This window comes from Vitis riparia, chromosome 12, assembly GCF_004353265.1.
Source record: "Vitis riparia cultivar Riparia Gloire de Montpellier isolate 1030 chromosome 12, EGFV_Vit.rip_1.0, whole genome shotgun sequence".
Taxonomy (NCBI): domain Eukaryota; kingdom Viridiplantae; phylum Streptophyta; class Magnoliopsida; order Vitales; family Vitaceae; genus Vitis; species Vitis riparia.
Genome location: NC_048442.1, coordinates 19,913,720 through 19,929,574, shown reverse-complemented (window position 1 = coordinate 19,929,574; position 15,855 = coordinate 19,913,720). Strand labels below are relative to the sequence as shown.

Below are 15,855 nucleotides of genomic sequence, written 5' to 3'. Positions count from 1 at the left end.
AAAGTGCTCATGCTCACCTATCTCATTCATATTCACAAATTATTATTATTATTATTATTGCAAAATCTTTGAAGAAGTCACTTCTCTTCATGTTGGAGAATTGTAGAAGAAGCCATTGACAACAAAATCATGAATGTTCTTAAGCTACAAATTAAACTTGACACCATTGGCACTTTTCTAATACAATTTCGCGGCTCCCACACAAAAATAGTCTTAGGGGAGTGGTCAATTATGTGGCTACAATGATGAACTCAGGGAAAATTATTGAGACATATAAGATCAAAGGTGTATCAAATTAAAGCCTTAGTTATGACTAGTGATGTATAATCAACTATAATATATAATATTAATTTTAATTGGAGTTGTAGAACCGATGGTTACGATTTGAAAAATATTATAATTAATATAGGGAGACATGATGCCATGGGTGGTCCAATCCGATCGGTTATATAAAATATCATTTGATGAAAAGACTAATATGTGATATAACATAAGAATCTCCTTAAATATTTTTCTATTTTTAAATAAAATTATAATTTATTGATAGGCTCAATTTCAATTGCAAAGTCAAAAACAAATTACCCATGAAAAAAAGTGTTTTAATCATGACTTTTAATACTAATTTGTTAAAAAAGTTGTTCATCATAACTTTTAAGACTAATTTGTGCATGGCAATCAAATGCTTAAAAGAAAAGTTGTCTAACCTTTTATAAGATTCATGTGAGTTTGAAAAGTGAAGTTGATGCCTTTTTTTGTAAAATTCATGTATCTTGATTAAAAAAAGTTGCTAAAAGATTAATGGAGTTGGTTAAGATAAAAACAAAAAAGAATAAACAATTAAAAATTAACATATTTCTTAATTTACCTTTACTACTTTGTATTTGTGGAAAATCTTATTCGATAATTTTTTTAATTCTTAGGCATCAGAAGTGTGGATAATATTGAATAACTAATTTTCCTAAAAGCTTAGAATTGCCCCATACCCATACATGAGAATTTGGATTCATATTCAATAAAGAATTACAAAGAGTGAGATGAAAACAAATGTGAGAAACAAACATACAAATTACAAATAGATGACTTGAATCACAATCTTTTGTCAAATCAAGTTCTGATACTACGTTAAATAACCAATTTTCCTAAAAGTTTAATCTTATAGGATTTAAGTTCAATATGCATATTATGCCTCCTTATCAGATAATATATTTTTTAAAAAAAAATAGCGGTATGTGATATGACGTGCATAAATTTCAATGGAAGTTATTAAGAAAATGCAATGAAACATCAAATACAAACAGGTGTAGAGCTTCATATATAGTCATCAACTGAAAAAAGAACTGAAAATGTGGGTGTACCCTTGATGCTCTTTTTGCTGTCTTTGAACTGAAAATGTGTCTATGACCATCCCAAATAATTGTCAAGAACATACACCAACACCAAGGATAATGGGTAAAGCAGGAAGGCCATCAAGCTTGTCCAAAGAGGGAAAGTTGTACGGGTACCAGCAAAGACTCCCATCAGTATGCATACTATCAGAATAATCAGCACCTCAGATGCGAAGTCCCATGTCAACTGGCGAAAGTAGATGAGACCCAAGAAGACAGACAAGCTAAGGATGTTGCCCATTGTCACTGACCCATAAATCTGCAGAAAGGAACTCAATGGTTATGGAGTAGGCCATTATTACGCCTAATTTTAAGGTTGAGAAGAGGAGAAGCAAACCTCAGAAAATGTTAAAGAAGCAGTCCTCAACTTCTTTCTGCTGGCAAAGATCATGGCTGATACTGCTTCACTGGAGCTAGCAAAAGGAAGAACAACAAATGAGACAAAGAAAGAAGGGATGCTTGTAGCAGTGGAGAAGTTGTCAACAGCATCAACAAGGGGATCGGCAAATATAGCAGCAACAACTGTGCCCAAAAGCAAAATGGCTACTGCTTTAGAGGCATTCCACTTGGGATTTTTAATGCTCTCCACTTCCTCCTCTTCATTCTGATCCTCCAACTTCTCCTGCTCCTCTCTTGTTCGCTGCATATGCATTTTAAGGATGTCATAATACTAAGTTACAAACATTCGGGACTGGATAAAGAAAAACTTGACCCTTGACCATGACATACCAGATTGAAGTCATTTATATATCTTGTTGACAGGGAATTACTGCCATCACTTCCAGCATGAATTGCTGAACGCTTAGCCTTAGTAAGCCATCTTGACATTCCTCTGACAAACTCATTCATATCAATTTGGGAATCCCCCGTTGTATCAAAATCTTTCATTACACTTCTCACAGTTTCATCAATATCCAAATCCGCTGCATCAAACTGGATCCCTATTATCAGGGCTCTTATATCAGTAACAGAGAGGTACCCATTCGAATTTACATCAATTGTCTCAAATAACCTGCCATCATATCCATGAATTAAAGGGTATATTGAGAGAATCAAGGTTGATTAATTTTCAAGATTCCAGTCATGATTTTGTTAAGTATTTGTGCTTCCCTTCAGGCCTAAGTAGTTTGTTAATAAGATCTCATTCAGTTAATTTATGTGCAGATTCCCATAGTGCCTAATTCAGTGAAGTGGCCAAGAGACAGATTCAACTCAAAAGTGCAACAAAGACTGACTTTTTTATAGCTTCTGTATTAGGTTCACCGTTATTAGTGAAGAGCCTTCCCAGGATATGGGACTTCAAATGTTTTAAAATTCCCGACATTAGATGTTTATGCTTTGCATATGCAAGTCTTCTCTTCTGAATCCTAGGCTGAAAGACCTGCAATGGTGTTGATTGGAAAAACGCAAAGAAGCTCAGACAACAAAGGATTTGGTTACTGAAAAAATAGACATCTTTCAACAAGAAGCAACAAGGGAATGTATATAAATCCAAGTAGATGAACATATACCTGATAAAGGCAATATGAAAGCAATAACGAAAGAGATACAATGAGTGAAATCAAGACTGTTAATCGAGCTTGCGAAGTTGTATGGAGAAGTTGTGATATTTGGACTATAATGAAAGGAATAACAGATATAACCATGATCCGAGCCGCATAGCTGGCCCAGATATCAGTACTAACACCTGAACCTGAAAAGACCAGATAAAAAATAAAAAAAAAACACACACACACACACATTATGTATCAGGATCATTATCAGAAAATTTTGTATTAACTTCTGTAATTCTGAAGTCTTGTTTAATTACTCTTTCAATTGAAAAGTTCATCCAGTAAATAGTTCATGACTGATCAATAAATGGCCAAATGCAGAGGCTTATAAGTGAATGAAGTTGAGGGAATTACCAGTTAAGCTGAATCCTCTGGTGTCTTTCAAATCAGTAGCCACTGAATTTTCAATGTCACACTTGCCAACTATGATGCAAGATCCCCATAGTATTGTCAGAAGCATAACAGTTGATCCAGCTAGCAAGCCCATACCAATTGAGACCTGACTTTGAGCTGTTTCTTTGCTTCCAGATAGCCCAGATGCTTCAGAAACACAAAAGTTTCACAACAAAAAAGTCAATAGAAGTATGATTAATTAGACTACATAATGATAGTCATCGACTGTGTGCAAACACGTTGTTGAATTTATTGAATAGTATGAAGAAAGTCTATGAAAATTAACAATTGGCAATAACAATTGTGAATTAACCGAAAACCTGGACTTGGGGTAGCAGCTATTTTGGATCTGTTTTGTTTTTAGTTCCAGTTAAGTTTGCCCTCAGATGGATCATTGAGTCTTTTATCAATATCCTCACACTATTTCACGCCATTTGGCCATTTGTAAACAACTGATTTTTTCCTACTAATACAGACTGCTAAAGGTATTAATACTATTAGCTTTATTTGGTTGCATAGAATTGGAATCCAATTCCCCTAAACCCCACAATCCAAAAATAAACAACTGAATAAAAGAAAATAGAAGGAAAACCCATGGTAAAAACAAGGATTTGAATTCCAAATTGTCCGAATCTGCAGAACCAAGAACAACCCAAATCTTCCAAAAATCTAGGAGATGTGTAGCCCTTAGTCCTAGCTGATATCATTGTAGGCAACTTGAATCAGTTTTGGAAAAAAAAAAATTCATCTATCACATGTGACCAGTCCATTTTGTGCATTAAGACTTACAGAGGGTAGATATTTATATATTAAGAAATCAAATATTCCAATCGTATTTACTTGCTTACTATTAATAATTGCACCCATCAGGATAATTGACTAAGGAATAAGAAGAATAAGTTTATTGAAGTTATCTTAGATCTGATAATGGAGTTAGTAAGGTTGAACTTTCTTTGTTGGCAATAAAAAATAAAAGAGATAAGCACATGCCCATGGAATATTTTTCTTATATTTGCTGACATCTTTGTAAACTTTTGCCAGTTGTATCGTGATGTCCATGCATTAATACTTTTCATACATGTGTTTTTCTTGACAACTTGGAACTTATGTCAATGGTTTTAGGTATAGAAAAGTTGCAGAAAGAGAGCAAGTGGGATTATATATATATATAGATATGTCTTGGGCCCTCTTGCCATGGTTCCAAAAATCAGAACTCAAGTTAGACAAGGTACCCAAATTGAATTGAGAAAAAATAATGTTTACAATTCAACCTATTGGTCAAGAACACAGACCAGAATGAAGAGAAAAGCAAATGAGATCAGTTTTATCAATTTGGGCGGGAAAAGTGAATGATGAATCAAAAGGGTATGATGGATTTCAAGCTTACCAAGGATGATAACAGCATCAGGAAAAGCACTGAGCACAGGCAGGAAAAGCCCACCAATAATTCCAGGACCAAGAATTCCCAGCAGAATCTCACTTCCATCAGACAAAAACTTGGCTGCAATAAACATCAAGTAACCATACACAAGGATTAGGAAGATGTTTCCCAGCACAGTGGTCGTGCATGGCAGGAATCCATATGTCTGGTGACAGCTATCTGATGAAGCCCAATTCTTAAAAACAACAAATGCTGATTGCTGAACCTCTCCAACTCCATCAGAGACCAGACCATAGGCAGAGTTATCTGCAACCCCCTGACCCTTTCCGCCATTGATCAGCATCATGAGAAAGAGAAAAGCTAGAAGAAAGAGAGTATGCTTCTTTGCCATGGCTGAACTTGGCTTTGTGATCAGAAGCTAATATGTTAGGTGTCTTCTTGTTCTTTTCCACATTGCCTTAAAACATGCCTCATGCTTGGAGAACTTGTAGGTGAGGAAGAACAGGTGGTATTGGGAAATTTAAAATGGGAGGCTTGAGTCAAGTCAATGGAAGAGGTTTTACAGATATGGGGAAAAAATATCAATAGAGAAAAGAACAAAAAATTACACAAAACAAAGTCAATCCTAGGTATGGTATCACATCATGTGGTGAATGAGTTAATGACACACCAATATATCATACCATATCAAATCTATAGTACCATTTGTCATATGGTTGTTTAGCCCAGATTTCATGTGCCTTTGAATTTTACCAATTACATTTATATGACACTCATGCAATATTTTTGTTATTCTTTTATTTTTATAAAATTGTATGTTCATGAAATAATGAGTAAGAGATAGAGAGGGGGTGTTTTCAAATATAGGGCGTTGTTTAGCTCTACTCGAAATAAATTTGATACTATTTATTTAAAAGTCAAAATCAATTAGTTACTTAGTACGGTATCAATTAGGAGCGATTTCATGTAATTCTAAGTTGTTAATTAACATTTGTGTGATTTTATTTTTTTTAAAAGCATGACATTGTTGAGCTTTAGTCGAGGTAAACTTGATGTTAAATTTTGATTAAGATTAATCGTGTTTATATCATGTTAATCCCCTTAACCCATTCTCAATTGAATCCTTTTAACTCAAACACAACTTATGAATTTAATTCATCGGGTCTATTTTAACATGATTATAACTCAACCAATAATATAGTACTATTATGATTCAACCCATCACCCATTTATTCTTATATATGGTAATAAATTTTAAGATTAAAAATAAGGTTGTTATTAATAAGTTATATTAATTTTATTAATTTTTTAGAAACCATTTAAAAAATAAATTAATTTACAAATTATCTAAATTTAGAGTTTGAATGAGTTGCATGAGTCAAAATCATATTAATTGTATCATACTTATATTTGGATTATTAGTTTTGTATCAAGCTAATATAGTTTAATTTAACCTTGTCAAATAATTTGTCCTACCTATGTAATAAATAATTCATATTTGTGTTTAAAAAAAACTAATATTATTATTAACTGAATTAATTAAAAAAAATTAATTTGATATAAAATTTGCAACATGACTTAGAATTTGTTTAATAGTATTTTTAAAAAATATTTTAACATAAAAAATAAAGTATTTTTGGAGAAAAATCATATAGTTTTCAAAAATTAGAAAATCACTTATAATAGCTTATTGATGATTCACCCAAAAACACTTCTAAAGAAGGCATTTTAACTAAAAACACCTCAAATATAAATGTTTTCAAAGACACCCTTAATTACCATTCTTCCTATTAGTGCCAAGTTTTGTAAGAAGGCATGAATTTAAATATTTGTTCTTATTTATTTATTTTCCTATTTATTAATGAAACTTACATGTGAGCCAAAAATAAAGAGCACATGGAATCCATAATCTATCGGTTTCTGATTTTTTATAGTGTTTTACTATATAACTCTTATACGAATAATAATATTGTCAAAAATATAAACTTAAATACTATTTAATTATTAAACATGTAATGCATCGTATATCTTATTGAACCCATTTAATAATCAAGTCATTCTATTTAATAATTAGGTTAAGTTAGGTCTTATATATGTTTATATGATTAATGTCTCAATTAAATATGTGTTATGATTTATTATACTTATTTTTAAAAAAAATCAAATATAGGTTAAATAATTTAAAAATATAATTAAGTTAATAGTAAGATTATTATATGGATCAATTCTCAATGAGATTGATTTAAAAATTACTTATTTATTAAACAAGTGATGTAAATTAATTTGAATTTAATTTAAACTCATTTATATTCAATCTAAATTCACGAAAAGCTTGTCATGTTAAACTTTGCCACCCCTAATCAATAGAGAAGATATCTTTTTATCCATGGCTCCTTAAGTATTTAATGGCTTACGAAATTAAGGAGGAAAATTAATACCAATAAATGACATAACAAAATAAAAATAATAGGAAGTTAGATATGGTACAATGAAAGTGGAAATTGGAAACAAAAATTGTAAATTGACCATCTTGACCCTCCTACAAAAAGAGCAGAGATACTAGAACTGGGAAGGCCAATCGCTGGTAGGCTCTTGCTCACTTCCTTTGATGGTGAATTTCAGAGTGGGGAAACCAACGGTAAAACCATCACGCCAATCACCATGTCCTCTCCTTCCGATTCTCAGGGTCCAGAAGAGGCTCTCATCACCCAAAACCCTAACATGCCCGCTGAACAACATCCACAATCTCAAGCTCAAGCTCTCTCCCCTAAAACCCTAACCCTAGAAATCGCCGATCCCCAAAACCCTGAACCAACTGAACAGCCACACCCTCAACACCAGCAAATCTCTATCGAAGATGATCAAGATGACCCAGAAGGTACGTCTCCTTCTTCTTCATCAATTTCCGTTTCACACATCACCATCACCATCCCCGACTCATCTACCCCTCAAAATCCTCCTCTCACCACGCCCACCAATGCTCGCCGTTCACTCAAGCGCAAGAAGGGAGCTCAGCACAAGCGACGTACTGCTCTTGAAAAATTTCAGCAGCAGAAACTTGGTGCACTTATTAAAACCCTAAATCCGATCCCCTTTGTGCCTAATAAAACCCTAGATTTTTCCAAGCACGAGTCGCTGCTTAATCGTCTTGGGTTGTGGGAATTTGTTCATATTGAGTTTGATCAGACCATTCGCACAGATCTTCTTGCGCAGTTGATTGCAAATTATACGCAGAGTGCGAGAGGCAGTGTTGTTAATGGGGTTAAGATTAAGGTCAATAGGGCTGATCTTGCTCGGGCGATGAAGTTGCCGGTGAAGAAGGAGAAGGTCAGTGCATCGTCGGAGGGTGTCTTGGAGGCTCCGGCGGCAGAGGAGGCGATTGGGTTTATTGAGGATTTGGTCTCAAATTGGGTGCTTTTACACGAGGATACGTGGATGATGCCAACGGAGGTTTTGACTTGGACGCGGGTGATTAAGGAGGGGCACCCGGAGAAGGTAGATTGGGCGGGGTTGATATGGTTTATGGTGGAGAAGGAGTTGCATGCAGAAGAATTGGTGAATTGTTACTATGCTTCACATTTGCAGTGTTTGATAAGAGCACAAAAGGAGGAGCTTTTGAGGACAGAGGCTAAGGATGAGGTTGAAGTGAAGGAGGAAGAGGATGGTGGTGATGTGGAGATGGGTGAGGAGGGTGATTTTCCAGATCGTGAAGCAGATGATGAAGATGTGAAGATGGATGAAGATGTGAAGTTGGATGAAGAGGTGAAGATGGATGAAAATGTGAAAATGGATGAAGATGTGAAGATGGATAAAGATGTGAAGGTGGATGAGTATGTGAAGTTGGGTGAGGATGTGCAGGTGGATGAAGATGTGAAGGTGGATGAAGATGTGAAGGTGGGTGAGGATGTGAAGGTGGATGAAGATGTGAAGGTGGATGAAGATGTGAAGGTGGATGAAGATTTGAAGACTGTGGGCTTGGATGATATTCAAGGACATGAATTGGAGGAACATAATATTGAATTACGTTTGGGTCAAGATGGTGTTGGGAAGGAAAAGGTAAAGGATGAGGACAATATGGATTTTGAAGAGTGCAAGGAGCAAGAACCTGGGCAGTGGTTCTTGGACGGGAAGAATGATGATAATGAACCATATTTGCGTCATTGTACTCTTGATGACCTTAAGGGTTCAGTTTGTGATGAGGAAAGGAAACACGAAGTAGATGAAGAAGAAGGAGAAGGAGAAGAGGAAGAAGAGCAGGATCGTGGTTTTAATCTTTCACCAAAATGTGACAATTTAGCTGGTCTACCCTCGGAGAACCTTATTCACACAATGGAAGCATCACAAGTTCCTTTTAATTCATCAATGCAGCTTCGTGATCATTCTTCCATGGAGCTTCTCTCATCAAGGGCTGAAGCAAATATGATTCCAGGGGGTCCATCCATTTTCAGTAACTCTAGCAAGAGAGATATCAGCCATGAACATGATATTTCTCATCAATCTCTAAATAGTAGTCATAAGAGGTTGAGGAGTGACTTTGACATGTGTATGGAGCAAATAGAGCATTGGATGGGAAAGGCCAAGATGCTTCATCAGGCAAAAGAACAAGCTTTTGCTGAATCAAGTATGAATCAGCAATTCTTAATGGGTGAGCTGCAACAGCGAGACCACCTGATTGAACTTTTGCAGAAAGCCAAGTTTGAGGAGTTTCAGAAAAGAGAAGTGGAAACATACCGGCGGGATCGTGAACTTTTTGTGATGGGAAATCTCTTAGAGAGCTATAGGAAGGCTTTAAGAGAAACACAGCGGGCATTTTCTGAATATAGAGCACACTGTCCACTGCCTGATGAGCCACTTTACAGTGATGTTGGTGAGACAGGGGGTGTTGTTCTGAGCACCATGGAATTGGAAAAACAACATCGGAGGCAGGAAGAAGAATATAGGATGAACTGTTTGCTGGTGGAACAAAAGATTAAGGACTTTGAGGTTGTGTGGTTCAACAAATTGGAATTGCATCTGAATGTGGTTCATATGCTTGATAGCAGGTTGATGGATGCTGAGAAGAATGTAAAACTTCTCAAGGAATCATATGCTAAACGGAAGGTTTCAGAAACATCAGAACCTGCTCCAAAAGAATGATAAATCGTCTAAAAGGTTTTTCCTTTTGGAAGTTATCAAAATGTCAGTGAAGGACAAATCATAATTGTAAGTCCTCTTTAGATTTTGGTGTAGCTTTTTGTATCCTTGTATAATATATGTGATGCTGCATTCAAAATATTGCTGAACTACAGACCAACACGTAACTGTACTACTAACTGGAAATTTGGTTTATGGTCTCTGCTGATCTTTTGTCTTTTATCAGTCATATTTCCTTTCCTGGACCATATTATCATATACATTTGAAACTGAAATGCAAGTGTGCCTTGGCCTCCTCTGTGTGTCTGTGGATTATGGTCAACTTGTGGATTCTATTAGGAGTCCATTTGGTCATTTACTGATTGGAATATTATGGAGAGCAAATATCTTTCAACTTTATATTAAGTTCTCTAAAAGCTAATCCAAGTGTATAGTACAGATTCAGATTCCAATAAAAAAAAAATAGTACAGATTCAGATGGTGCAGGAAATGGATATGCCAACATGGAAAATTCTGGAGTGATAGTACATGGACATGAGAGGGCACTATCCACAATGTTTTAATATATATACCTTTGCATAAGTTAGACTTGAATTTCTTTTCCTTTGTTTTGATCATGTTTGTAATTAGGGAAGCATTGCTCATCCTTCTCTTGTTTACTCCTTTTTAATGGAAATGTTTTTATCTTTGATCCAACAAAAAAAAAATGAAAAATCTTTGCACAAGTTTGGTTAAGTTTGTTAAAGTTTTTTTATGATTTTTCTTTGGAACTATATTTTTTTTTTTATATGCAAAGAAAAGATTAATTCTATTAAAAGCGCTTATCCAAAGAGTACACAAAAGTATGCACAATGTATACAAAGATGCTTAAAAGCTAAACAAAGCAAAGAGAGACACAAAAAACAATATTTTCTCCATACTTAGAGCTCAATCAACCAATGAAGTCCAATATGGACATTGAGTAATAACCTATATAAACTCCTATCCACCCCAAGAAATTATACATAAAGATTGTTTGATTGCTTGATCCCCATTTTCAATATTTTCAAAAGCTGTCCAATTTCTCTCATTCCATATTGTCTAAAATAAGCACAAAGAAGTTGTTGTCTAAGCTTTCTTCCTCCTTTTTTCTGATAAAGGATACAAGCAACCCAAAAGGACACTTCTAACTAAGGATTGCATCATCTGCTTTATACCAAAAAGGGCATAAATGAGTTCCTGCAAAATAACTGCCCATGAAACTATACTCTTTTTTCTTATGTGGAATGTTGTTTCATTTGCTAGCATTCCACCAAGTGTTTGGCTTGCATAGACCGTGCACAAAATACACTGTCAACAAGGCTTCTTTTGTCCAAACCTTTGAAGCTCCTAAAGTCCTAATAGCAAGGAAAATGATAAAACATTTATTTGAATGTTATGTAGATTTCAGACTTTTGAACCTCCTAAAGTCCCTAATAGTGAGTTCTTGTGCCATTTTCTATTTGGCTCTAGGTTCATGCTGAGCATTTTCTAACTTTTAATGATTGTTTTCCTTTCTTATTCTATATTGATGTTTTTCATTTCATCCAATTCAGCCACAATAGTCAGAAACTTAAAATACATATAGAATCATATGATCTCCTTGTGGACTTAAGGTGTGCCCCCTTTTTCTAGACTCCTTCAATTTGAATTGTGGTGTGGCTATCCAAAAAAAAAATTATATATACATAGATAAATAGATAGATAGATAGGTATCAAACAAAGACATTGATCCTTTACTTATGTACATGCTAACCCAAGCTGAAAAATTACAAAGGAATGTAAGTTTTATTTTTTGATCAGTTTGCCCCTTATTTTCAAAAGCTTTTTAATTTCATCCCTGCCAAATTGTCCAAAATATGCAAAGGGGGGCAGTTTTCCACACATTTTTCCTTTCCTTCCCTACAAAGAAACCATGCCAACTAAACAAGATATCTTTCACCAAAGAAGGGATCGCCCAAACTACATCGAATAAGGAGAACAAGAGATGTCATAGAATCTTTGCTTTAGTGCAATGAAGTAGATTATGGTCAATAGACTCCCCCTCAAGTTTGCAAAGAAATCATCTATTCGCTATCAGTCGCCATCTTTTGGAGATTATCTAAAGCCAACTTTTGCCCCAATTGGCTTCCCCCCAAAAAAAGTTTACTTTGGATGGGACCCATGAATTCCAAATAATGTTTGTTGGAAAGTGGATTACCTTCCTCATTTCCTAGACTGAATAGAAAGGTTTGATTGAAAATAGACCCTTTTTAGCATCCTTCTAGATCACCTTGTTATTATCTTCCCTTCTAAATGTGTTCATTAGCAAGTGGCAGTGTGGAGAAAAAGGTCTCAACAACGTCCAACTTGTAATCATTAAAGTGCTTGGTGAAACACGTAATCCAATGACCCCCCGCTCCTAAGTCTTCCCATAAATTCATTGCCCAAGCCTCCTTTGACAAACCTAACATGGGTGCATGCACATATGCATAGATATGGCATACACACTCACTCACACACACACGGACACACACACATTATAGGGAGCCCTTTCATTTTGAATTAAAGAATTAAGAATGAATCAAATCTCCCCAAGTAGGTTTGGAACCTACAACCAATCTGTTAATAGTTGACTACTCTGCCATTGAGCTACTGAGGAACAACGAAAAGATTATAGGAAGTACTAGTTTTAGAATCTAATTGAACCAAAAGGGTGTGGCATTTGGGTGTTTGTTCTTTTGAAGGAAAGAGATTGCAACTGAGGTGGCCTTGAAGTTGGTTGTTTCCAAGAATGGGCTTGTGCAAAAGATTTTGGGTGAGACCGGTTGGATTGTCATTGCCCTTGTGGGGTAAGGACTTCTTCAAGAGAGTGGGTGATACTCGTGGAGCTTTTGCAGCTATGGATGTGGATAGCCAAGAGATGCCATTTACAATGGGCTAGAATTCTAGTAAGCTCCAATAGGAGGGTCCCTAGTCCTTATGATCTTGCATGTGGTGGTAGGGTTTTTAGTCTTCATTGTTCAGTTATGGTGGGAGATCCCACCATGGGAGTTGGTGTTTGTTTCAAAGGAGGGTTGTAGGGTAATGGAGGTCAAGGATGACAGCAAGGGCATAGTTTTAAAAGGTGTGCTTTAAGTGCGCCTAGGCTCAAGGCACAACCACTCCCTAGTTATAATGCCTCTCTTGCCAAGACATGTGCCTTATTGAAGAGGCATGCCTTATCAACTTTGCTATTCCTTTTTAAATGCTAGTCTAGAAATTTCTAGTTGTATATTGAAACTTATATAATTTTATTTTTTTTATTAAATACTTCTTTTAAATGTTTGGAATCTTAAATTTTTTATTGATTAGATTAGATTTTAATCATATTTTATAAGATTGATATGCATCCCAGGTCGCATTTCACTTCACTTAAACGCACACCTTGTGTTGCACCTTGTTCCTAAGCTATAAGAGACTTTTGTGCCTTAGGTGCACCTTGTGCCTTTTAAAACTATGGGTGAGGGAAGGGCACACACAGAGTGAAGTGGAGTTTGAGGTTGGGAAGCGTGCAAAAAGTTTGGGGCAGCCTAAGGTGATTTTGCGTGCAACCCAAGTTGCTTTTACATGTTGCCCAAGTTTCAGATGGTGCAATTTTTTCTATCTACACTAAAGCTTTGGAGGCTAGTAGACAGGTTGTGAGGATAGTCTCTAAGCCTCCTTGTTTGGCTTGAGTTGGGCTGGTAGGCCAAGCAGGTTCAAGGCCTCTTTCTCCGATAGGTTGTGAGTTGGAAGGCCTTGAGTGCTTTAGGCCTTGCTCTTTGTCTATTGACCTAGACCAACCCGTGTACTTATGTTGTGCTTCCTTTTGTTAAGTACTTGTTAAGCTCCTGTTAGATTCAATTCTTGTTTGCCTATAAAATGCAGCACAGAATATAGAGTACATGCATATTTTGACCCTTTTTTTTGGCTATTTTGAGAAAATCAATTTTATATTTCATTTTTATTTGAAGGATTCTTTTACTACCATATGGGGAGATGTTATTACATGGTTAAAAAAAGCGTTTAAATTTTGTTTCTTTCTTCTGCCTCCCCTGATAAAAATCTTCCATGGCATGATATTTATTTGTGATCTCTGCATTGAGGAAAGTTTGATCGTCACATCTTTTCTTCCTTATATTTGTCAGTTCATGGAGAATTCTCTGTTGAAAAGTTGGAAATTAGGAACAAGTTGTAGCAACACATCAAGCATGATGTGACACACAATGACAACTATAACCTGATGTCCTCATATTTGCTATACCTTTGGGTGCATTGTTTCTTACTATCCAATATGCTGTAGTAGAAAGTGTTGACTGGCTAGCATTTTGTTTCTTACTATCCAGTATGTTCATGTTTGAACAAAAGTTATTTGTTTGGAGCCTGGTGTTGGTTTTACTAATTTATATGTTAATTTTATGAAAATTGAACAATAATAGAACTTCCATTAATAACCTCATGTGAGTGTTATTATTACCTTCCATTTCTTGCTTGGACTGGTGAATTATGAAATAAGTGATAAAAACCAAAATAGTTTTTGTTTGTTGTGTTTTGTTTAATCTACTGGAACAATTTCCAGTTATCTACATAGTGGGGCCAAACTAGCTGTGGCTGAGTGTTTTTTGCAGGCTAATAATGGGTGAGACCCAGGATAGACTCTGAGATCACAAGCCCTTGAGGTAGATTAGTGTGGTTGTCAATAAAAGCTGTTATGCAATGTTGCTCTTATGTTTAAACAAAACAAATTGCAACCCCATTTTCCCCTCCACCTCTCTCCCTCCCCTTGCAAAACTCAATTAGGGATCTCAGACTCTGTTCCTGTCACCAGTTCAATCTGGGGTTTTAGCTTATGCTGGAATCTACTCAACATTCATTATACTTGGATTATATTTATGCTATATATAACCTTTATTGTGGCCTGACCTGCTCTGTAATTTGGTACTTGTGGGGCAAGAAAGGACTTTGAATTTCTTTGAATTTTTATGATGTTGGACAACCTAACTCTTCATAGTTATCTTATGAGCATGTGCCACTGGAGGAAATAGGTATTTGTTTTAGGACCTAGACAATTTTTGCATATGTTGAGCTACTCTTTGTTTATAAGATTTACCATGATTTAGCATGTTATCTGGGTCTTTGGAGAGTGTTTAATCACAATATTATGCCATCATGTGCCAGTGATTTCGTTTTAGAAGATTGTTCCCTCAAAAGAGTTTTTCCTTCCATCATGCAGGTTAGCATTAGTATTTTATGAATCAGCCATTCACCCCTTCTGTGCTGCCAAGCTTTCAAGTTAATGGCCTTTTGGGCCTGCTGACCTCGCAGGGTTTTGGAGTGGTCGATGATAATCATGTCACAGCAATTTGTGTTCCGAATGGAAGATGGATGAGCATACTTGCCACTCAGTTGATCATTGCTACTAGCAGATTAAATATGTTGTATAGACCTCGATGTAGAATTCTGTCTTGGATGACCGACTTTAATCTTAAAAAGGTTATTTCTTATATATTTTGTATGTGCTTCTTCATCCTGCAGCAATATTTGTCTCCTTTTTTCCTCCATTTCTATCCTTAAAACGCAAGAAACAAGTTGTTTAATGGTGGAGGTCCAATAAAAAAATAAAAAAATAAAATCAATTTTAATATTAAAACATCTGGCATGAGCAAGAAAGAAAGAATCATACATAACTGATAAGAATTTCAAAACTCATCCCCCAGATGTTCTTGGGATCCATCACAAATACGGTTGGCTGTCAAAATTCTTACTTTCTTTTTCCCACGCCTCGGCAATCAAACGAGGATGAATTTTCCCGGAAATTTAATGGGGGATGGAGACCCCTAGAACATCAAATGAGGATGAATTTTCCCGGAAATCAAATGGGGGATGGATACCCCTAGAACATATAAAAAGAAAAAAAAAAAGTAATTTTTTTGGTTTTCTTTGAGGGTTTTGCATGGATTTTCTCGGAAACCAAATGAGGATGAATTTTCCC

General features: G+C 35.6%; 2 protein-coding genes across 2 annotated transcripts; one reads left to right on the top strand and one right to left on the bottom strand.

The window, feature by feature from the left end:
• Nucleotides 1-1,244: 1,244 nt before the first annotated feature.
• On the bottom strand, nucleotides 1,245-5,193 carry LOC117926504 (sodium/calcium exchanger NCL1-like). Its single transcript, XM_034845607.1, has 7 exons — nucleotides 4,719-5,193; nucleotides 3,293-3,478; nucleotides 2,897-3,078; nucleotides 2,621-2,766; nucleotides 2,115-2,397; nucleotides 1,723-2,025; nucleotides 1,245-1,644 (listed from the first exon to the last, which is right to left on the bottom strand). Exons 1-7 carry the CDS (start codon nucleotides 5,101-5,103, stop codon nucleotides 1,396-1,398), a joined length of 1,734 nt encoding a protein of 577 aa, XP_034701498.1. The 5' UTR covers nucleotides 5,104-5,193; the 3' UTR covers nucleotides 1,245-1,395.
• A 2,076-nt stretch (nucleotides 5,194-7,269) lies between these two features.
• On the top strand, nucleotides 7,270-15,397 carry LOC117926503. Its single transcript, XM_034845606.1, has 2 exons — nucleotides 7,270-9,914; nucleotides 15,097-15,397. The coding sequence occupies exon 1, from the start codon at nucleotides 7,374-7,376 to the stop codon at nucleotides 9,846-9,848; it is 2,475 nt and encodes an 824-aa protein (XP_034701497.1). The 5' UTR covers nucleotides 7,270-7,373; the 3' UTR covers nucleotides 9,849-9,914; nucleotides 15,097-15,397.
• Nucleotides 15,398-15,855: the final 458 nt, after the last annotated feature.

Coding starts and splice junctions, on each gene's coding strand:
- LOC117926504 (XM_034845607.1), bottom strand. CDS start 5,103: ATGGCAAAGAAGCATACTCTCTTTCTTCTAGCTTTTCTCTTTCTCATG. Junction 3,079..3,292: donor CAGAGGATTCAGCTTAACTG/GTAATTCCCTCA, acceptor TGGTCTTTTCAG/GTTCAGGTGTTAGTACTGAT. Junction 2,767..2,896: donor TTTCATATTGCCTTTATCAG/GTATATGTTCAT, acceptor ACACCATTGCAG/GTCTTTCAGCCTAGGATTCA.
- LOC117926503 (XM_034845606.1), top strand. CDS start 7,374: ATGTCCTCTCCTTCCGATTCTCAGGGTCCAGAAGAGGCTCTCATCACC.